This window comes from Triturus cristatus, chromosome 6, assembly GCF_964204655.1.
Source record: "Triturus cristatus chromosome 6, aTriCri1.1, whole genome shotgun sequence".
NCBI classification, from domain to species: Eukaryota; Metazoa; Chordata; class Amphibia; order Caudata; family Salamandridae; genus Triturus; species Triturus cristatus.
In genome coordinates, this window is record NC_140589.1 from 1,722,531,184 (window position 1) to 1,722,555,660 (window position 24,477).

Below are 24,477 nucleotides of genomic sequence, written 5' to 3' on the forward strand. Positions count from 1 at the left end.
TGCTTTGTGTGTCATACAAGCAAATTTCAAATGAATTCTCGCCTCGAAAGGTAGCCGGGTGAGGGCACGAAGGTCAGGGGAGATGTGACAGTTTCTTTTGGAGCCTGTGATGAGTGGCAGCTGAATTGATTGAGGCTCTTAAAGGGACCGTCGTCGATCTAAGAAGGCCACACAGAGCGACACTCCCATAATCCACTCTGGGCATTACTAGCGCTTGAACTGCCTGTTTGAAGTCATTTGCGGGCAGGAAAGGTTTAAGTTTTCTCAAAGTGTTCATCTGAAAACTTGCTCCTTTTGTGGAGACGCTGATGTGTTTCTGCATATTTAGCTTACTGTCCAGAGTTACTCCCAGCGATTTCGCCGAGTCGATAATGAGAGGTTGACCGTTGAGTGTTAGGTGTTTCATCCACTCAAGTATGGTGGTCGATTGGTTGGAGGGAGCGATTAAGAGGAATTCTTTTTTTAGGGTATTTAGTTTCAGATGGTTTTGGCCAGCCAGTTCTGCGTTTTTGGAGCGTTGTATTGAGAGACTTTATGTCCTCAAGTGAGTGGACCTTTATGTAAAGTTGTGTGTCGTCTGCATACAAGTAATAGTGGACATTTGAGGACCTGAGAAGATCGGTAAGTGGTTCCATGACTAGGTTGAAAAGTGTAGGTGAGAGGGATGATCCCTGCGGTACTCCTAAGGTGACTGGGGAGGGCTTGGATAAGGATTGGTTGGTCTTGAATATTTGTATTCTATCTTGAAGGAAGGAGGAGAACCAGTTAAGATCACAACCAGATAGACCCATTCTGTATTTCAGGAGGTCTAATAAGTTGTCATGTTTGAAGGTGTCGAAGGCAGAGGATAGGTCAAGTAAGATTAGTAGACAGGCTTCGTTTCGGTCCAGGATTTTTAATGCATCATCTATTATGTGGGTCATGGCTGATTCAGTACTGTGTCCTGCACGGAACCCAGATTGGTATTGGTCGAGCAGGCTGTATTGTTCCATGTGGTTGCCAAGCTGTGTGTGAACACATTTTTCTAGCAGTTTGGCCAGGGTGGGGCTGTTGGATAGTGGGCGATAGTTATTCAGGTCTGAAGGGTCTGCCGATGTCTTCTTTAGGATTGGGCATACCTGTCCTGCTGTAAGGATTTCAGGGATGGTTCCTTGAAGGAGAGGCGTTTATGATCTTACATCAGATTAAAGGGGTCCACTTCTCACATGCACGTAATGAAGGTATGCATTTTCAGTACACAATGCACCCACTGGTCCTGGGACAGTTGCTGTATTCAGTAGTTCAAGCCAGAGCTAACAGGACACAGTTAAAAGGTGAAACCCCTAGAACCTATTGAGCTTGTTTAAGGGGCAACAGAGGGATCCCAGAAGTGCATGTCAACAGAAAAAGCAGGCCCATCGACAGTCACAGTCCTTGGATGGACCCCTCTTCAAACCTAGTGTGAGAGTGAGGATGAGGTCACAAGAAACTTCTACAGTTTAGGTCATGTGTACTGGGCTGAATGGAGCATGTGGATCCACCTAGGGTCTTCCACTTAACTCCTCCTTCATGGAGGCCTTTGTTTAGTTTGGCTTGGATCTTGCTTGCATGGCAAATCATCTTCTCTCCCCAGCACAGCTCCAATATTTTTAGCAGGTGACCAGCAACAGGGCTTTTCCAAATCCTAATCCAAGCCTGACCCTGGCGGGAAGCCTTTTCTACAGCGCTAGAGATACTTCCAAGTATAAAATGTAATATCAGGGACTAGGTTTATAGCAAAGATTAGATGAGGCAAACTGATAATTAGTCTGACATGCCTTGGACATGATCTCCCTCGTTACTGCAACTTGAGATTTGAGGCGATTTGGCACTTCGGAGATACAAAAAGAGGAATATTAATTTGGCTTGGATGGTAGCAAAGCGTAACACTGCACTCCTGTGGGGCAGCAACAGGATACCTGCAATCTCCGAATAGGGTCACGGCTAAAGTTGGTGCATCGAGGAAGTAAAAGCACTATATGAAAGTAGAGGAAGTTCAGGAAAATGCTACAAAAGTGTGGGATTCATGGGATAGTCATGATCCAAACTTTTTGTAGAGACAATATATGTATTACAGTCCAAAGACATGCGAAGGGAAATATAAGATAGCTGGTTCTCAATGTAAGAGTAACGGGCACCAAGGTGAAAAATAGACACTTCATGGAGCTGCATCTAGGACATATCAGTGGTGGAACCAATGTAAGGATATAATGGATCTGTACTCTCTTATACTGCAAAAATGTTACAATGTAACAAGATTTTCTTTCATTATTAACCAGCGAGAGGCACAAGTATCCAAAAAATCTCAGGTTGATGAAAAAAGAGCAGAGACCAAATGGTCAAAAGAATGTTCCAGAAGGGGTGCCAGACAGCACTATGTGGAGGTTACAAATATGTGCTGGGTCTTGACATCCCAAGCCAGTGGTGTAATAAACCTTGGGGGGGGCTGCCAAAGTGCATGGAGGGGACCTCTCTAGATTCAGTCAAGAGTTAACAGGCCAAGGGACTGTGCTGAGGGGGCCCCTTGGAGTTCAGACCCTCACCCCCTCCCCCCCTGCAACGCAGGGGCTGTGGTGGCCTCTGTGAAGCCCCTGACCCACACAGGGGGGATACCTACAATGAGCAAATTTGAGGACATAGAGCCTGAGAAGTCATACAAATCTAGGCAGGTCTCTTGAGCTAAAAGGTGTATTGCAGACAAACAAGGGTGATACTCCTATATGGTCTATGAAACGCAGGCCCCAAGTGTTGTGCTCACCACAGAAAAAAACAGAATGGCATTAATCCTGTATAATGAAGCCACCATTTTGTACTACATGCAAAGTGACTTCATGACAGACATCAACCATAATACACATGGTCCTCCACGCACACTACAAAGTAAGCACTACAACAAGCAGAGTGAAGGGTCTCAGATTTACAGAGTATACCAGAAAACATCATCAGGGGTACAGGTAAAAAGGCCTTGGGCACTATGTATTGGCTGCCAATAACCATCAGTTCCCCCATAGCCTCATGAGGGAAGACAAGGATGCTGCACTACAATTTGTTGTACACTGTGGCTGTGCCCAAATCCACAAAACATAAAGGGCAACAAAAATATTGAGTTCTTAACAGTATTCCTAGGACCAATCACAAAGTATTAAACAAAGACTGGGTGTCACAATTTTGTTGCTATATTGCATAATGGAAAAGCTTCCTCCTAAATTAGGGTAAAAATGTGCGCGCGCGCACACTCTCTTCCATGTCTGTGTAGAAGCTGAAATCAATTTGCCCTTGTGCAGAATTTAGTATGTTTTGGAATCAGCACAAGATTAACTGCACTAACTAAAAAGCAAGAACCTATTTTCTGTGTATTTTTTTTCATTAAGGGAAACTCCAGTCGCATATTTTCCTGCAGATAAAAAGGTCAAGACAATTACCACTAGTATCTTTGTTACTCTTCAAAATGCATTTTAAAGAAGACATACATTACAGGTTATGAATAATTAAAACACTTCCTTGAACTAAACCATGCAAGAAGAATATTTTTATTGTAGCAGGTTGTGAGCATTATGATACGAGGGGGTCTGTTAGAGATTAGATTATAAACATCAGGATGCTATGTAACATTAGCTGTATGAGCACATTGTACAATTAGATTTTTAAATTACACATAACTACAATTTCAGACACATGTCAATGAAGCAATAGCCCAGAAGCCCGCGTTTATGTTTTTTAATTTCCAAAATGAGATTAGAACCTAGGTATCGAAGACTCTAATTAGAATCCATTTGTCGTTTTTCTAGATCAAGATATTAGCCTCTGGAATATCCCCCAATTACCTTAAATACTGTCATTTCCAGTTATGTCGTACGCTGTGATTTTATGATCAATTATGAGCGAGTCCTGAACATTGTAGCATGCCGCTTTAGCATGTTTGAGTAGGTACGTTTGGCTACTAGGTGCAACTGGTAAGTTAGAACTGAGTACTTCTATATTTCCTAGGAAACTGTTTTCTGCTTTTCACAAACAAATTTTCTTTATTCCCCCTAGGGACAAGGTACGGACCGAAAGTGGGACCTTTGTTGAAATTCAGCAAAGTTCACCAGTGTAGGTCCCAACAAGCTACATATTATGACTGCTTCTTGACATCTCATAATGACAATCATATAGGAGATTATATTAACACAGTCCACCTCAGCAGATCTCTCCATCACTTCTCTATCCAACCTATGCTAGCTCAGGACCTTAAACTTTAAACAAATATCTCAGAATGGGCAACCGTGTGAAGTAATCAGCTAAGTAAACTATGATCACAAAAAACACCATTAAGGGGTCTGCAGAGCGGGTTATAATTACTAGTTTAAAGAAAGAAAACCATATATTGCATTCCTCTCTCTCACACTTCTTCATCCATCAGAAACAATAACTGCTGCGTCCTATAATACAATACATGCACCACGGTAATCATCATGCACGACATGGAAACACTTTCCACATAGGATTATAACAAACACAACACACGTCCAACCGCAGACCTTAAACATAGTAGCATGTTACCCATGTAGGCAAGCATCTCAGCCCCCAACATGGGGGTAGTAAATGCTATATAAATCTTGCAGTACATTACAATTTAAAAAAAAGAGGCATATTCAGGTCATGAAAAGAAGTTTTGGGGCAGTAAGCAAAAACGCAGAAAGAAATAAGTGGCAACGCAAAACAGGGAAAGGGGTGGGAGCATATTTTTAGCATTTACTCGTCTGTGCTGGCAAGTTAAACTGGAAGGAACAGGTGTTCTGTTCATTCAGAAAGTGAATGAGCAATAAAGACACCTTTAAATCTTGTTTTTGTCTTGACACATTGTCTGACTGTTCTAAGACAGAGTTAAAATGTCAGTTTGTCTTTTTACTAAGTGTTTCTTATCTGTTCCTGGAACAACCATGGACCACGCACACAACCTCTGCATCATACTGGATTCCTCGCTCATTATTAGCTGCCAGAGCAACGCTGTCTCCTCGTCATGTTTCAACACGCTCGGCCTGCTCCGAAAGACCTTCAGATGGATCCCACCGGAACCAAGAAGACCACCACCCAGGCCCTCATCAGCAGCAGACTTGACTGTGACAACGCACTCTATGCCAGTATCACCAAGAAACTCCCCCAGAAGCTCCAGAACGTGCAAAACACGCATCCAGACTGGTCCTAAACATCCTCTCCCGCAGCTACATCGCACAACACCTGTTTTAACTCCACTGGCTCCCAGTCGACAAAAGAATAACCTTCAAGCTCCTCACCCACGCGTATTAGGCCCTCCACAGCGGTGGACCAGCATACCTGAATAACCGCCTCTCGTTCCACGCACCCAACAGAACCCTCCGCTCTGCACAACTGTCACTGGCCACCGTCCCACGGATCTACAGGACCAGAACAAGAGGAAGATCCATTTCCTACCTCGCCGTCAAGACCTGGAACACCATGCCCCTCTGCCTCAGGGAATCCCCATCACTGTCCCAATTCAGGAATGACCTCAAGACCTGGCTCTTCGAATGGGGTGTAGAGTAGCACTGACCTCCAGGTTGATTTAGCTCTCCCGTTTCAGAACTCTATCGCCTCTAGACCCTAGTGGCTCTGGCTCCCCCGGCTTCGCTAGATGCGACAGCAAGTCTTAAGCGACTCTGGTTTCCCTTCCTTGACTTATGTTGTCCTCATTTTGTTGTACCCTATGTCCCCAGTTGAATTCGAACTGCACTATATTTGGCCCGTTTGCATGCCACCCGCTAGTGAGACTCGTCAGCACTCACCCACCCTGTCTAGGGGTATTGACTCATGACTTCATGTGATCGACGCGAACTACTCGCCTGTTTCTCCTTTTGCTATTAAGTACTACTGCACATTATGCTGTTGCCAATCACTTTTCTTTCTCTCCTTTTGCTGCATGAGCACTGCTCTAATTGTATGTTTTAAAAATGTGCAAAAATGTTTAAAAAAAAAAAAAAGAACAAAAAAAAAACCTGGCTCTTCTACAGTCAACCCCCCTCCCCCCCAGCTCCCCGAGACCCTCGCGGGTGAGTAGCCGCACTTTACAGGCACCTGATTGATTGATTAATTGAGCCTGGGATGCGTCCTCCTAATTGTCTAATAAGATAAAACCATACATGGAAGTGGGTGCGATCTATTTGTAACTACTTTACAAGCTTTTCTTTTTGTGTTATTACAGTAGTTCCCAGCATTTTTGCCCAAAAATAGTTTCCTAAACGGCTAATGTTGATATTCCTAGTTGCCCATGAGTTGCATCAGGATAAAAAAAAAGAGTAGGAGGTGGTCCCTTCACTTTGAAAGAAGCGGAGAGGCGCACACCCAAAGAAGAAAGCTGCCTTCTCTCCAATTGCCTGCTATCCAAAATAAATGTAAATGGGTGCAATTGGGTAATCAGCACATCTAAATACGGTCTAAAAGTTAATACGTTTTAATTAATGGACTTGGGAAACTTGGTACAGCTGGGAACCTGTGTGTAACCGTAGCTAGGTACACGCACATGTTTATTTTGAACAAGGAGAGATGGGGGCAAGATGAAATTATGGAAGAGAAGGTATGCACAGGGCTTTAAGTGGGCCGGGTCCTGCAGGTGCAAAGGCAGTAATAATTTTTTTTTAAAAACAGGTGGTCAGACGAGTCACTATCGGGCTCTTCATTTTTGCCCTCACCCTGGGTATGAACAGCAATTTACACTCAGAGGCACAACCAGCCAGCACCAGCCTTTGATGTAACCTTGGAGAGACTCTTGATATGTATGCTGCCACGAAGGAGCTAAATCAGAAGATACGATCACCTGCTAGTGATCTGAAAGTGCGCACCGTGGGGATCCGTACGGCGCAGGAGCAGGGTGAATGGCATAGCTCAGGCTCTAATTTTAACAGGTCTGCAGTGATAAAACTGCTGACAGGTATTAAAGCGCCTAGACATTTATTCAAGCACATAAATAAAAGTATTTTATAAATAAAGTAGATAATCTGAGATTGTTTTAAGTGCATTCCAGTTGTACTATCTGCATACAATAACAGAAAAAGGGAGCAAAACACCAGTCAGGCAGCAGAGATTTTTAGCCTTACATGTTGTGCTACGCCATTTATTACATAGGTTACGCCCCTTTGAGAGACCTCCCTCCCTTAGTTTTTTCGAACTCACTTGAAGCCCTGGGTTACTGGTATGCATGTTTGCACGTGGCAGCGTGTACAGAAAGATGACCACTAACGTGCTTGACGTTACATCCTGTATAGAGTAAGGGCGAGACCATCACATAGGCAGGCCAGCAATGCCCTGGACCTGCCTGGTGTCCATCTGGCTGTGCGCGAGCATCAGACAGTGACAGCGTGCTCTCAGCTGCTGCATGATGCAATGCCAGCTCAAGACTGCACGCGGGGCGCAGACGCCTCGCTGCTGCCTCTCCCTGCCCCCGGCGGCTTCTTACCCAGGGGGGGCTGCTGCGGGTTGATGGTCAGTGTGAGCGCCATTCTTTGCTCCAGGAGAATCGCTCGGCTGCTGCTCTCTGTTCTTGTGGCTCCTGCGCCGGCTTCTTCTGCCACGGGTTTCCTCCAGCGCTGCGTGCAGCCGTATCACTTCCGATTGCCGCTGCCACTTAGAATTAACTCCCCTGGCCGGGTCTAACGTCACTTCCGCTCTGAAAACGAAAGCACGAGATCTAGGCGACTGATACGCACGAGAAGCAGCATATGGTACTCTCGCGACCAAAGCATCACATGGAAAAAGTTACTCAAGGAATCCACACGTTATGAATACGGAGGTTGTGGCAGAAAGAGGAGGAAGTCACTGCTCTCTGTCTATATTTTTCGTTTTGCAGAGCATATGTACTAATGCACATTATACACTTCTATTTGAAGTGTGATTTTCATGTTAAATTTGACCCTAGTTAGTGATTCTCACGTTATAGTAAAATGAGGTTGGGTTGAACGAGTGGGTAGTTATGTGTAATGTTGTAGGGTGCCAGGCAATATGTACTTTCCCCCACAGACACTCTGGAGACGTTCTAATTGGTAATTGCGCCTTTATTACACTTAGTATGCACCTGTGGAGAGAGCGCCGGGCAACACGCTCCGATCGCGTCTCTCGTTCGCGCCGTTGTCCCTCGCGCATGCGCTGTAGCGTCCGACGTCCGCTACGCGCCTCTGCGTCACTACGTAGTGCGCGCGTCCACTAGACCGCGACACTACATATCTCCCCCTTTTCACACCACTCACACAAAGTCCCCGACCCGGAGGTCAGTCCATTTCAAAGTCTCTGAACTTGGATGGTCTCACCACTGCTCTTCCCCCCCGTGTGTGCCTTACCGGAGTGGAATGTCCTTCTCGGCTTCCCTCTGTGACCAGGCCTCCATCTGTACCTTTCGGAGAGCCCTGACTCTCTTTCTCTTTTACCTCGCCATCTTCTCTCGTGGTCTCTCCCCCAGGTCTTCTCCCTGGGTTGTCTCTCTCTCTCTCTTGCTCACCGCCCATGTCCTCCCCGGGGCCTCCTTCGGATGAGTCTGTGTCCTTTATCACCCCCTCTGCCGGGTTTTCTCCTTCCGTGCACTCTCGGGGCCACTGTAAGATCTTATTGCATTTGGCCATGCGCTCGTGTGACCACACGTTACCGTCACTGAGCAGTGCTGCCCTGTCATACACCTCTTCTACTCGGAGGGGTGGGGAGTATTTGCTTTCTCCTTTCCGCTTAAGGATCGCCAGCTTCACTCTGACCCACTCCCCTTTTTCCAACGCAGCATCTTTTGTCTTCTTGTGGCGGTTGTAGTGCTCCGTGTAGATGCGTTGTGCCTTCTGCAGGTTGTGCTGCACCACTGCCGGAGACCATTTGCTAGTGATGGTCTTCTCCTGCCATGCCACATTGTCTTTGGTAAAGGGTTGCCGTCCCCGTAAGATCTGGAAGGGACTGTACCCCGTCCCAGTGGGGGTGATGCGGTATGCCCATATCGTGCTGAGCACCTCCTTTTCCCAGTCTTTACCTCTTGTGATGGCCGCCTGTATGGAGCCCATCAGCACCCTGTTGAACCTCTCTACTTGTCCATTGCTGGATGGGTGGTAAATCGAAGTGTGTTTGAGTACTATGCCATTCCTGTTCGCGAACGTGACCCACTTGTCGGAGATGAACTGGGGGCCATTGTCACTGATGATGCTCCTGGGTATGCCTTCCCGAAGAAACATCGCCTTGAGGAAGCGTAGGATCTCGTCCGTGTCCATGACCTCGTTGATGTGCACTTCTGGCCATTTCGAGTATTTATCCACCAGTACACATAGATATTTGGGGATGCCTTGGTCGTCCAGTATTGGTCCCAGGATGTCCACTGCTACCTCTTCCCACGGGTTGCTGGGGTTAGTAAATTTCCCTAGGGGTGGTCTCATCGGTTTGAGAGTCTTGTCTGCCCCTTGGCATTGCGCGCAGTCCTTCACGTGCCTCTCAACGTGCGTGTCCATTCCTGGCCACCAGTAAGTTTGTTTTGTTCTGGCCTTTGTCTTCACTATTCCCAGGTGGCCTTCGTGAAGTATGGCTAGCAGGGTAGGTACGATGTTCTCCGGCGGCACCACCCTGTCACCCCTGTAGACGAATACTCCATCGTTGCCCACCGACAGCTCTTCTCTGACTTCGTAAAACTGCCTGATTTTTGGACCTTGTCGCCTCCTGTCCGGCCATCCCCGCACAATGCACGCCTTGATTTCCTCCATGTCGGCATCCACTTCATATGCATCCTTCCAGTCCTGCCTGCTGATGGCCTTTTCCGGATCGTCCGTCAGAGCCACCATCTCATCGTCGTCTTCCCTGTCGTTGGACGCGCTGTCCATCGCAGATGCCCTGCTGAGGTAGTCCGCTATTTTGTTCCTGGAGCCCGGGATGTATTCCACGTCGTATCTGTACTCCAGGAGTTTCAGTGTCATTTTCGCTATCCGGGGTGTGGCGCTGGCATGGCCATCGGATGTCAGTACTTTCACGAGAGGCTTGTGGTCTGTCTTCACCTGGAATCGGGTCCCCCACAGGAACTGCCGGTACTTCGCCATGGCCCACACTACCGCTAGCATCTCTTTCTCTATCACGCTGAACTTTTGTTCCGATGCTGTCAGCGTCCGGGACGCGAAGCTGATCGTTTCCGTGCCGCCTTCTGGTCTTTCTTGCATGAGCACGGCTCCCAGCCCCTTTTCACTCGCGTCCGTCATCAATATCGACCGCCCCTGGGGGTCGAATCCTTGCAGCGGGACTGCTCCGCCAATCTCCCGTTTCACGGTGTCGAACTCTTCTTGCGTCTCCTCCGTCCATCTGAACGCCGTCTTGTCCCTCGTGAGCTGCCTCATGTGGTGGGTTTTCGTGGCAAAGTGGTGGACGAATTTACTGTAGTACTCTGCCATCCCTAGAAACGACCGCACTTCCTCCTTGGATGTGGGTGGCGGTGCTTCGCAGATGGCCTTTACGTTCCCTCTCTTCGGCGTTATTCCTTGTGCCCCTACCTCGTGTCCCAGGTAGGTGACAGATGGCATCCCAAAATGGCACTTCTCCCACTCTGCTGTGAGGCCCTTCTCCTCCAGGATCTTCAATACTGCCGACAGTTTCTTGTCGTGGTCCTCCTGCTCCGTCCCCATCACTAAGATGTCGTCCTGGAAGTATTGCACTCCCTCAATGTCCTTGAATAGGCGGGCCATCAGCTTCTGGAACACCGCCGCTGCCGAGGCGAGACCGAAGGGCATGCGGCAGAATTGGTAGCAGCCGAACGGCGTGATGAACGATGTCAACTTTTTGCTCGTCGGATGTAGTGCTACTTGATGGTACGCCGATTGCAAGTCTATGGTGGAGAACCATTTCACTCCTTTCGTGCGGGCCAACATTTCCTCAATGCGTGGCAAGGGGAACCTCTCCACCACTATGCACTTGTTCAACTCCCTGAGGTCCACACAGAGGCGCACTTTGCCTGACGGTTTCATGGCCACCACCAAGGGGGCCAACCACTCCGCGCTGTCAATGGGCTCAATGATTCCTCCTTCTTCCAGTCGGAGGAGCTCCTGTTGCACCGCTTCCCTAACGGCAATCGGGATGTTCCGTACCTTGTGCGCGACTGGCCGGGCGTTGTCTTTGAGGACGATTTGTGGGAGAACTTCTCCAGCCTCCCTATCTTCCCGCCGAAGACCTTCGGGTGCCCACTCCGCCATTTTCCTGCCGTCGACTCCTCTCCGTCCAGTGTCGCCAGCACTTGGGTGTCCCCTCCTGCGTTCAGCTGTATACCCAACACTCCTTGGTCCATCCAGCCCAGGACTGACGGTCCTTTCTCTGCGACGTACAGCTTGCAGGTCGCGCTCCTCTCCTTGAATTGGAACTTCATTGTCTTGAACCCTACCATCGGGATCGGGTCCCCTGTGTAGGTGACAGGTCGGATGTCGGGGGGTTCCAGGTGTGTGCCCCACGTGGGTCTGAACTTCTCGCTCCATACTGAACGTTGGATTATCGTGTAAGGAGATCCAGAGTCCGCCACGATGGTGATGGGTATGCCTCCTACTATCATGTCGCATTGGGGCTTGCGCGATCTTCTCTCCTCTATGCCCAGTACCTGGTCTTCAATACACAGGACTTCCTCGTCGTCTTCACGGCCTTCTGCTTCTTCCCCCTCGTCCTGTGCCACGAATTTCACCGCCTGCTGTCTTCCTTTCCTGCGGCAAACCTTTTCGTAATGGCCGACTAGGCCGCAGAACGCGCACTTGGCTCTGAACGCGGGACACCGTTTGTCGTGCGCTGCATGATTCGAGCTGCCGCACCTGTAGCATTTCATGGCCTCGCCTTTGCCCTGTTTCCATGTCGGTCCTGGTCTTGGTTTCCCTGTGGCCGCTCCTCTGTACTCCCCCGTCGTTTGTTTCCCCCGCGTCTGGTGGTCCGCGTCGTCTACTTTGTTGACTGTGAGTCTGGGGGCCTGTTCTCTTTTGGCTGCATCCGCACAGCGTTTCGTTAGCTCCGCCCTCTTCACTATGGCGATCACTTCATTCAGCGTTGCATCTCCATTCGCCCATAGTTTGTCCTGTACTGACTTGCTTGTCGTGTGCATGACGATCTGGTCCTTGATGAATTCGTCCTGCAGTCCGCCATACCTGCACGTCATCGCCAGCTTCCGCAGTGCCGCCACATAGTCATCCACGGATTCTCCCGCTTCTTGCTTCCTCTGCTGGAAGTTATAGCGGTCGATGGAGGTGCACACTGCCGGTCGGTAGTGGTTGTTTAAATCTTCTATGGCGTGGGTGAACACGTCTGTGTCTCCTGCTGGTCTGGTGATCGGTGTGAGATTTTGGAACACCCGTATTCCTTCTGGTCCTAGGTTGTGTAGGAGTATCCTCTTCCTCCTGGCGCTAGAGAACGCCTCCTCGTTCTCATCTTCTAGCGCTTCCAGGTAGTTCCTGAAGTACTCCCTCCAGTCTTCCCACTTCATTATGGGTTCTCCCGGGCGTGGTAGGAACGGTATCGGCGTCGTCAGGGTCGCTGACTGTGCACTCATTTTGGCGTCCACTGGCTTCCTTGGGCTACCTGGTGCGTCCGTCCCCACACCCCTACTTCGGGTACCTGGGACTGCGTTCGAGCCGGCTGCTCCGTCGTCCCCTGACTCCGCCAGGATCTCTTCTGCGGCTCCGCCGTCCGTCCGCGATATCCCCTACCACGTGGCTGGCTCTTCGTTGCCTACGTGCCACTCTCCGGCTTCTTTCTGCCTCTGCCGCGCTCTCCCGGTGTGTAGGCGTCTGCTGTTTCGTCTCTCCGGTCTCTCACCGTGTGTGGTGGTGTCTCTCCTGGCTGGCTTCTCTGTGCTGCAGGTTAGGGGGGCACCTTCCGCCTGTTGCACCTGGGGTTCTTCTTGTCCCAGTCTCGTCGCCACTGTAATGTTGTAGGGTGCCAGGCAATATGTACTTTCCCCCACAGACACTCTGGAGACGTTCTAATTGGTAATTGCGCCTTTATTACACTTAGTATGCACCTGTGGAGAGAGCGCCGGGCAACACGCTCCGATCGCGTCTCTCGTTCGCACCGTTGTCCCTCGCGCATGCGCTGTAGCGTCCGACGTCCGCTACGCGCCTCTGCGTCACTACGTAGTGCGCGCGTCCACTAGACCGCGACACTACATTATGTGGCATCGTTAAAGACTTGCACGAACGTGCGAATTAGGTGAACTGTCTGATTCCTTGGTAAGAAATGAATTGGTAAGATGCACCAACAGCACCAGGGTGCAAGAGAAACTGTTGTCTAACAATCCGTTGTTGGCTGATGCTATAGCCATTGTTGAAGGGGTTGAGAATACTTAAACTTGGGTAAAAGAAATGAGGAAGAATCTTGAGGACAAGAAGGAAGTCCAAGGCGACGTGCATGCTTTTCCAGACACTGACAATCCTTGACCACTTCTTGAATCATGTGATCCATACCAGGCCACCAATATCTCCCTTACACGAGCTTTAGTGAGACTTCTGCCAAGATGCCCCTCATGAGCAAGATTAACAAGTTTGTCCCTTAAATCAGAAGGTGGAACAACTCTATCGTCAGCTCGCCGTCCATCCACAGAATGAATGATCCATGACATTCCCATGAGATCATTCCATTCCATGCCTCGAGCTGACATTCTAAATGTACCCATGATCCAGTTGATTACAACAGTGATCCAGTTAGGGTAGTCCGAGTTGATGAGTTTCCTGCACCTGTGCTTGACAGGGCCCGACCGCAATCTACCATCCTTTACAAGATATCTCCTGATGCTCATGCAGCTGTGACCTTTCTTTGTGGGATGACTGGGAAGAAGAGGGAAGCCTCCGTATCGAGATATGCTGGATTTTGATTGGTCCCCACCTCTTGAGAACTAAAGGGAGTTGTTGCTCACTATGGAAATTGTATGTTTAATTGTGCATTGCTGAGCTCATTAGATTCAGATATGCTTTCCCACTTGCTTGAAAAGAGATACCCCTTACCCTGCTCTTTAAACTTGCCTTTGCCCTTGCTTATATAATTTGAACTCTTGAACAAATCCTTACTCATTTACTCAATTGAACCTTCATTTGGTTCTGCCTTTAGAGGTTTTACTTACTGACACCTGCTGATTAAGTTTTCCCGATCTCATTTGAATTCTCAGCTTAGCATTACGGAATTTCCCTTTAGCGGAAACTGAATCTTATTTGATTTGTATATAACAATGTTTAAATAACTTGCCTTTGTAGTTGCTATTTACACCAAAGATTTGCAAGAACTAAACACCATCCTGCGCTGCTACAATCATGGCAGCTGCTCATCAACAGCCAACCTATGCATTATTATTTTTAATTTTTTAATTTTATTTTACAAATTATCACAAAAGTAATTGTGAGATGAAACAAGTGTTAGTAAAGGCATTCCAATTTAATGAATTAGTCAAAAATAGATGGAATTTTAAGAAAGATCAGTGCGTAAGATCATCTGCTTTGAATATGTATATTGCAGGGTGTAATGGTAAGATATCTCTGTTAGTTAAGGTACTTAATCAAGACATCTGTGTGGTAATCTCTGGTAATAGGTTTAAATCATTATTTAGCTAAATGAGTGCATCTGTTGCATAGAATTACACGTAACTTACAGGTCACAGGTTTCTATTTCATATAAGATAATTCCGGTGTATTTCATGTTGGTATAGTGAAGTGAGACCATTGATATCCTATTTCATGCTAGAACTCTAAAAATGTTGTGGGGGGGGGGGGGTATATGGTCCAGTCTGATGGGAGGGGCTGCATTTGGCTCAGTTGGTCAGGTGTTGCCTTCCATATTTTAGAGTCAGTGGTAATGCCTAGAACTCGCTTGACAAGTGTTGCAAAATAAAAAGTGGATCCTCTTTGAGTTTTGCATTTACCCAAGCTTTGCTGAATGGTTATTTAATGAGCCACTATTTCAGAAAGATTGTCATTTGCAGAGGAGCAAAGATCCCATGTGAAACATTTGTGGTGGTGCTACTGCTGCCTGCAGGGAGAAATCAGGATCCATTTTTCCAGCATCCTGAGAAAACAAGCCAGTAATCGGTATAATCAGGGCTCCTGGAATTCTGCTGCTGCGGTGTTTTTCATATAACAATGGATATGAAGGGGGTGTGGCCTGGAAACATGGCCGACAGGACGTGTACTCACAGCTAGCCACGAGAAAGAATCTGGTTAAATCCTGATCCGGCAACATTGGACATCACGTCTCTACACTTGGGAGGCAATGACTGACCCCCGCCAGTTCCAGAGGCTGTGGGGACCCTGTGACACTGAATATGGGACTGCGGGGCAGGGCAGAGGAGGGGCGGCCTAAGTCTCCTGGAGCCGATTGCACAGCAATACATCTGGGTCTGCAGCGGTGCTTGACTACCCATTGACGAGCCAATGGTCGCCGTACCCCCCAGCACCCTCGTCAACCGCTCCTGGTGTCCGGACTTCTGGAGCCTCATCATACCCTGGGCTGAACGAGTCCCTGTAACAATGCCACTGCCGGACGACCCCTCATGATACACACCCTGGGTGCGGTGCTGCGGGCACCTGAGACATCAAAGCTGGCATGGTTGCTCAGTATGTGTCGCAGCCCCCTCGGAAGCCACTTACACACGATTTTGGTGACCTGCCTTGGTTGAGGGCCTCCTGTAAGAAGTAAATAATTGGAGTCGTGCCGGCGACCCTACCTTCGAGATGGCGGAATTGGTGCAGAGCTTGCTGTAAGTAGCTGCTTCCTTCGATGCTATCTCCTCCACAGTGCTGCCGTGTGACACCACTGGCAGCCACTGCAGGGCATGGCTTGATAGCCGAACATGGCGGACGTGTGAGCCCTGAGCTCCGCATCAGCCTGTAATTTCTCTTGAATATCCTGGTGTCCCGAACGAGCCGAAAAGAAAAAAACAGGCCCCAGCAACGGTGAAGAACTCGGGAACCCAGAGGGTGAATCTCTGGCTGACACGGTCCCCAGTGTAGGCGAAGACTCAATGGCCTGGACGCGACGCTGAACCCCGCAGGGGAAGGAGGCCGGGAGACGTGGCGACTGCCAGGTTCCAATGAGCTGGAGAGCCCAGGGATTGGTGACAGAGCTGGTGACTGGCCCGCGGTGAGGTCACCCACCTCTCGTGCAGCACCGGGAGGCCCCGATTGGCTCAGGAGGACTCTGGCCCTGGATTGAGTCTGGAGGCCTACATGGACGGGAGCGGCGTGTGCAGCCCCGGCAGGCCTGAAGGCTGAGTGAAGAGCAACACCTCGCGGCACAGTGAGTAAGCCTCCCAGGAAGAGCGGTGAAACTGTGGAGGGCTGGGGAGCTGCTGGGGGCCTCTTGGAGCTTTGAACGCTGCCCGGTGGAGGAGGGCGCGGCCCGCCAGGAACAACACACCAGGTCTTTGCATGGAGGGGTGGGGAGTGCCCGCTGATTGGCGAAAACCACGATGGGGATGGATCCAATTGAAGCAAGCGCTGGAGGTCCCTGAAGCGGGGGTGGCTATCGCGTTGCCCTAAGTGGCAAAACTGTGGGAAGAGAACTTGGCAGGCCCAGATGCGACAGACGGGAGAGGACCCCCCTTGGCAATACCCTGCAACAGAAAGAATAGCTAGCCCCCTGGACGGCACAAGCAGCCTTCCCCAGCTGGCACGACGGAGTGGCAAGTGCCCAGCACCCACTTTCGACCTGAAAGGGAGTGAAGAGCAGGGGCCCCAGTTAAAGAATAGAAGGCCGGGCACGTGGCTTGGGGTGCGCCTTTTGCTTTCCCTTCCCCTGAGGGTATATAGCTGGGAAGTGGCAGCCGCAAACATATTATGCTTGTGGGGATGAAGAACACATTGCAAGGAGATACTTAGGAGGACGACCGAACACCTGCGCCATTTGAAAAATTGCAAAGACGACCCCCGCACCCACGAGGAGGCAGGGGGCCTCCAAGAGATAACAGGGCACCTGTGGAAACTGGTTGGGAGTGCCCTTCTTCCAACCTAGCGACCTGCTTGTACAGAAGCACACACACAATTTTTGAGCTGCAGGAACGCCTGGTGAGAAGCCAAGTGTGAACATGGGCAAGGTCAGAACAAAGTCGGTGGGAGCTCCCCTGGCGCAAGAAGATGACCCTGCGGCCCCCCAACAACTGAACACGTCGCCTCAACAACCAATAGACCCGGTACAGCAGCAACTAGCCAAAATCCTGGAAGCCATAGCGGACACTAAAGCCACGCTGTATCAGGACATTAGTACGAGTCATGGCTCCAAACAGTGGTCGTGCCGGAGGGACTGTTCCACTACAAAGATAGGGACTTGCTCCTGCAGAGGGCGTGGTCAGATAGCCCGTTCACAGTGAACAGCAGCAAGGTCTCCATATTCTCTGACTATTCACTGGAGGTCCAAACAAGGAGGGCATTGTATCTGGAGGTGAAAAACGTCCTGCGTTACGAGGGTCTCCAATATTCGCTAATGTTTCCTGTCCGTCTTTGCATCATTCTAGATGGCCAATCCCACTTCTGCAACGACCCCAAAATGGCATGGGACTGGATAGAGGCGTACAAAACTGGTAATCCAATGGGTCAAGAAAGTAAACCCTAGAGGCGACGTGACAGAGCCAACAGGAAAGGACCCAGGAGAAGACCCAGACGGGAACAGTCGGAAAAACCCAGCCCCTCGCAGACTGAGAAGGAGAGGGCCACAGCACTGTGGGCAGTGGCCGAGATCATGCAAAGTGCTGGATCTTCCTCAGAATTAGGCTCGGGCTCGGCTAAGGGAACGGAGGGCTCGGAGTCCAAGGCCTCTGGGGTCAGCAGCATGGTTTTCCCAAAGGTTACCCCTGGAACTGCAGATAACATCATCTGATTAATGACTTGAGCAACGCCAGGCCACACCTGGAAGCGATGGAGGACCATACCCCTATGGAATCTGTGGAAGCTGTTACGGCTCAGTCTATGTGCTTTGGCCTGATGTAACAGGGTGAATTGTTAACTTTGTTCTACAGGCTGCACCCCCTTGACGGGCAGGTACCAGGATGGTCCCTGCCTTACATTGGTGGTTAGTGACTTGGGTAAGTTTTGGGCAGCCGACCGTTGTCGAGCCACTCTGGGATAAGGGAATTGTAAGCTATGGGAAGTTGTGTTTCTATGTGCTGTTGTTTTTTCTGCTGAACAGGGGTTGTCATTGAGGCACAGGTGTTGTCTGGGGGGTGTTGAGGGGAGCTGTGCAATTTCACATCACCATTGACCATGGCAGTCACACCAGGTATTATTAGATTCCTCACCTGCAATGTAAGGAGGCTGGGGTCAATGAGCAAGAGGCACAATGTGTATATTTACCTGAGGAGAAGGGAGTTGAGATCGCCCTATTCCAAGAAATACACTTCATACAGAGCAAGCTTAAGAAATTGCATAGAAGGTGGAGAGGGCAGATATATGCAACAAGTTATTCGGCCTTCACTAGAGATGTCCTGGTATGGGTACGGCCAGCGGTCCCCTTAGACGCCATCAACTCTAAGATTGACAATGAAGCAAGGTATGTACTGCTTACTGGGAACCTGTGCGGCAGAGACATTACCATTGGTAGCATCTATGCCCCAAATCATGACCAGCTGGCATTCCTGCGAGGGCTTTCAGCCCAATTAGCCGACCAGATAACGGGAGCCTCAATAATAGGGGGAGACTTTAACTGTGTGACGGACCTAGCACTAGATCGCTCACACACCCCTCTCCCTGGAACACAGCCACACCGCACATCAAAGGGTTTCCAGGAGTGAAGCAATCACAGGGAATTGGTTGACACTCGGAGGGTACAACATGCCATGGATAGGGAATACTCCTTTTCCCCCATACACCAGGTGCATACTAGGCTAGATGCATTTCTCTGTTCTGCAGACATCAATGAGACTGACACACACACCGAGTATCTGGGAAGCACCTGCTCGGACCATAGTCCGCTGCTACTGTTCCACCGACCCTCGAGGACTTAACCCACGATCCTTCTGTGGACGTTCAGACCCATGATGCTGGAAGACGGCCCCTTTAAAGAGTCACTAGTCTCTTACATTGATACTTACTTTGCCTCAAACAAACACTCTGCCTCCACGGAATTGATGGATTTTAAAATGGTGATCCAGGGGCACTGTGTGAGCCAGTCAGTTGGAGTGCGGAGAACCCTATGCAGGGAGCTGGATGAACTTGAGAAGGGCCCACGTACACTAAACAACATTCAGGGAACAGATGCAACACCGTCAGTGGCTCTTTTAGATGTCAGATGCCTATACAATGAAGGTTTGACTAGAAAGGTTGCCTGGCAAGAGTGCATGATGAAGAAGATAAATGAGGTCACTTATTAGCACGGCTGATTAAACCGGAAACACGAGGTTCCCAAATCACACATATTAGCAACACTAGTGGCACGATTATGCATGAGCCAGAAGAGGTTAATGCCACTTCCAGGAATATTACGAAACACTATATGCTGCCCCACGTTCAGGATCCCAGGACTCAAAGAATTTTTGGCACCCTTGCAGCTAGTCAGCTTAAACAGACAGTACCAGGAATTATTGGGAGGACCGGTGACACTCTCAGAGAAACGGCAAGCCATAACCTCAATGGCCAAAGGGACAAGATGGTCTTCCTGTCAAATTTTATTCTGTTTTTGCCTCCAACTGGCGCCCCGCTTGGAGACCCTGTATACCACATTGCTAAAATTGTTACGGCTCTCAGACTCCACGCAAAGTGCCATAGAGATCCCGCTTTCTAAGTCAACAACCCCAGAGACCAGTGTAGAAGACTACAGACCATTATCTATGCTTAACATGGATTTCAAAATCTTAAGCAAGGTACTGAGACTGCTTCCGCACATGCCCAAACTAATCCACACAGACCAGAATGGGTTCATCCCTTCACAAAACACCTCATATACAACCTGAGGAGATTCTACTCAATATTATACGATCCGAGGCAAAAATACACAAGCAAGCCGCAATACTATCAATAGACCTTGAAAAGGCTTTTGATACAGTTAGCTGGCACTAATCATTTGAATGCTTGGAGAGAATGGGTCTGGGAAAGGGTTGTATTAAATGGGTTAAACTATTATTTGGCCACCCAACTGCGAGAGTCAAAACGGGCGGGACAGTTTCACCCTAATATGGGATCTTCCGTAGAAAGCGTCAGGGGTGCCCATTGTCCCCATTATTGTTTGTTCTGGCGTTGGAGCCGCTTGTGGCACTGTTCCGCCAAGGGGGGGCTGGGATGGGGTTGACCCTCGATGGGCGGCAACACATTATTTCCCTAAACGCCGATGATCTTTTGGTTTATCAGGACTACGAGTTAATAAGGCCAAGACCTATCTCTTCCTGGTGCCGGGGCCACTTATGTGCCCCCAGACAACACTCCCAGAGGATCTTAATTGGGCCCAAGCCACATTCAAGTACCTAGGTATCCATATCGATCACTCCCTGGCTGATATGCGCGAGTGCAACTTGGATAGAGCGCTCAAATCCTATGTAACATTCTGGAACTCACTGAAGCTACCTGTAATGGCACGTATACCATTGACCAAAATGGTCGTGTTGCCTAGACTACTGTTTTATTTCGTCAACCTCCCGCTGTTTTTACCCAGAAGCTGGTTCACCCCCCTGTACTCGTTAGTACGAGACTTAATTTGGGGTGAGGTCTGAGGGAGAATCTCACTGGCGATACCGCAGCGCCCGATGCGAAATGGAGGATTGGGGGTACCCCACTTCGAATTCTATTACCTAGCCTCCCAGATACAATGGTTGGCGCAGTGGTTGGAGGGCGCTAATGTAGAGGGAGCGTTCCTGGGTGGATTAGGTGGTCATACCGCACTCCTACTGGCTAAGATTCTGGACCATAAGGTGGTGACCCCTTATAGATCAATAAGATAAAACATGGCACTACAGCGCTGGGGGAGGAGTATGTCCAGGATGCCTGGCGCCCCCAAATACACACCACGTCTCCTCTTGGTGGGCCTTCCACACGGAACTCCACACCAGATATTCACCCCTGAGCAGCTAACGGAATGGTCAGAGACTGGCTTAAAGACAGTGGGAGATTGCTATCAAGAAAAGACACTGATTCCCTTCGAGGAGCTAGTGGAACAATATGGATTACTAGTGGGCCAGTTTTTGAAGTACGAAGCTCTGGTCTGCACATTTGGAGATCTATGGGGTGGAGGCAGGGAAGAACCAGATACACACCCCTTACTGCATGCATTGCTCTCCCTGGGAGACGCTAAGCACCAGGTGAAGTGGTTCTACATGGCTCATTGGTAAGATTACCCAAAACCAGAGACCGCTGGGAACATGCCCTAAATAGGCGACTCCATCACCGGGAATGGGAGAGACTTCCCATAGTCAATATCCTGTAGTACACGACTGAAATACATTCAGTTTAATTACATACATATGACCTATTTGACTCCACACAGGCTCCGAATTATACATGGAGGGGAGATGCGCGAGTGTCCGAGTTGTGACCAACAAGATATAGACTTCATCCACATGGTCTGGAATTGCCCAATACTGACTCCCTTCTGGGCTAAAGTAGTGTACTTGACAGGGGCGACCCAGTGGAGGGAACTAGTGCGGTCCCGGGAAAGCCTGGTACTAGAAAACAATGATTCTGACAAAGAGGGAACCACAAGAACACTAGTCAGAGCACCTGAAACTACATAAGGAGTGGAGAAAACAAACAATCAAAACAGTAAACAAACCCTAGGCAGGAGGAAACATACAGTAATTAGTGCACCACTGACCAAACCCTACATGGTTGCCTTGATAGATAAAAGAAGCTACCCTTCACCTACCATGGACACTACACACCCACCTCGTGACCCCAAAAAATGTATTAACAAACAAATGATGGACGGAATGCTGACAATGCAGATATTCTCCCCCAGTCAAGAGATCTGGGTTAAATTCATCGTTCTTTTGCCCACTACACCACCCCAGTTTAGACATGGCCATATGCAAATCAGTCTTGACCCTGTGCCTCATGGGAACAGTCCTGCCCGAACTGCCAAGCCATGTCTTCCCTGGACCGGAATCAAGCATCCTAGGACCGGTTTCTGGCTATCAGCCGTCATCAGCCAGGATAGCTTGACTCCAGTGGCGTAGTGAGCACGGGTCCCACGTCTGGGAATACCCATCCCACTTAGGGCGAAAAGCGTTATAACAAACAAATGATGGACGGAATGCTGACAATGCAGACATTCTCCCCCAGTCAAGAGATCTGGGTTAAATCCATCGTTCTTTTGCCCACTACACCACCCCAGTTTAGACATGGCCATATGCAAATCAGTCTTGACCCTGTGCCTCATGGGAACAGTCCTCCCCGAACTGCCAAGCCATGTCTTCCCTGGACCGGAATCAAGCATCCTAGGACCGGTTTCTGGCTATCAGCCGTCATCAGCCAGGATAGCTTGACTCCAGTGGCGTAGTGAGCACGGGTCCCACGTCTGGGAATACCCATCCCACTTAGGGCGAAAAGCGTTATAACAAACAAATGATGGACGGAATGCTGACAATGCAGACATTCTCCCCCAGTCAAGAGATCTGGGTTAAATCCATCGTTCTTTTGCCCACTACACCACCCCAGTTTAGACATGGCCATATGCAAATCAGTCTTGACCCTGTGCCTCATGGGAACAGTCCTGCCCGAACTGCCAAGCCATGTCTTCCCTGGACCGGAATCAAGCATCCTAGGACCGGTTTCTGGCTATCAGCCGTCATCAGCCAGGATAGCTTGACTCCAGTGGCGTAGTGAGCACGGGTCCCACGTCTGGGAATACCCATCCCACTTAGGGCGAAAAGCGTTATAACAAACAAAAGATGGGCGGAATGCTGACAATGCAGACATTCTCCCCCAGTCAAGAGATCTGGGTTAAATCCATCGTTCTTTTGCCCACTACACCACCCCAGTTTAGACATGGCCATATGCAAATCAGTCTTGACCCTGTGCCTCATGGGAACAGTCCTGCCCGAACTGCCAAGCCATGTCTTCCCTGGACCGGAATCAAGCATCCTAGGACCGGTCCGGTCAAAGGGCAAGCCTGAGGGACCTGCACTGTCTCCTTTGCCTGCACTGGCAGAACTTCATTCTCTCCTGAGGGCTCAGGGGTTTCACGACACTTGGATGGCCATGCAGCCTGCCCATCACCAATCACTGCATGTGCCTGCCAGACTCTGAAAGTTGCCCCGCTCATCACAGTCTGAAGGGTTGCATGAATGCACATATTCTTATCGGACGCATGATTGCTCCCGGGGTGCTTCCTCCCTACCCCCATGCAGGGTCCCGCTAAGGCACCCACTCTATAACCGGTGCGCATAGACCAAAACTGTGGCCTGTTTGGGAATAGCCCTGCTTTGCTGATGGGTCTCACACTGACAGGGAGACCATGTTCTCAGCTAACTCCAATCCGCAGGACGAGGCGTTTGCTGATACTCTCCACCTGGTGCGGTGGCACTCAACTCTGCAGTGCACAAGAAGTCGTACCTATTATTTTTGCTTCGGCCTTACCAGTGCGCTCTCTGCTTAGCAATCTTGAACACACGGACTGTCTTGTATTTTGGTGCTTCACCTTCGCCACCATGTCTGTTGGCTGGAACACATTCATCATTATGGGTAAGGACAAATCTGCCTGCACTTTAACGGCCAACACCATAACACAATATACCACCCTGTGCCACTCCGTTCAGAGGATAACACGGCAAATAGGCGCATGTGACGCTGAGAATCTGTCTGGTGATGATGTTATATTTAGGAAATTAAATTTGAAAAATCATAGAAATTCACTTAAAAAGCCAAAGGTTACAGGGACTTTATAGTTCAGCTCAGATTTCACTCATACAAAACCATCGAAATTCAGCAGTTATAGTTAGTTAGGTACCTGAGCCAACTATAATTTACGCCCCGTAATGCACTGCTTATGACATCACCTATTACATCACTCATGGTGTGAGTGGTTCTGTGGATGATGTCATCAGTGATGTCTTTGGAGATGTCATCAGTGATGTCACTGACCATGTCATGAGTGATGTAATAGGTGAGGTCAAAAGTAATGCATTGCTGGGGCGTAAGTTATAGTTAGCTCAGGTAATTATAACTGATGAATTTCTCTGGTTTTGTACAAGTGAAATCTGAGCCTAACTATAACGTCCCTATAACCTTTGTTTTTCCAAGTGTGTGCGTATGTATATATATATATATATATATATATATACATATATATATGCCGAACACTTCGTCGAACACCATCCATGTAGCAGGAACAGACGAATACGGACCGAAAAGTAGGTGCAACATTTTTATTAGATCCCCTGCACCGCCGCCATTATGCGTTTCGGCCTGCAAGATCACATTAAATGAGATATATATTTTAAAACTATTGTCAGTTGCCAGTAAGTAGTTCGAGTAAGGACCTAGTTTCCATAGGAAAAGTGTTTCTTTTTTTCTCTTTTTTTTGTGAAAATGTGTTTTT

General features: G+C 49.1%; 1 protein-coding gene across 2 annotated transcripts in view; it reads right to left on the minus strand.

The window, feature by feature from the left end:
• Positions 1 to 7,681, minus strand: part of EPRS1 (glutamyl-prolyl-tRNA synthetase 1) — a 483,086-nt gene extending 475,405 nt beyond the window's left edge. The window contains exon 1 of one of the 2 annotated variants that reach the window (XM_085612943.1): positions 7,469 to 7,681. In XM_085612943.1, coding sequence (XP_085469069.1) covers positions 7,469 to 7,511 — 43 coding nt within the window. In that variant the 5' untranslated portion in view covers positions 7,512 to 7,681. The remainder of the gene's footprint in view (positions 1 to 7,468) is intronic. The other variant, XM_085612942.1, reaches the window with a different exon arrangement.
• Positions 7,682 to 24,477: the final 16,796 nt, after the last annotated feature.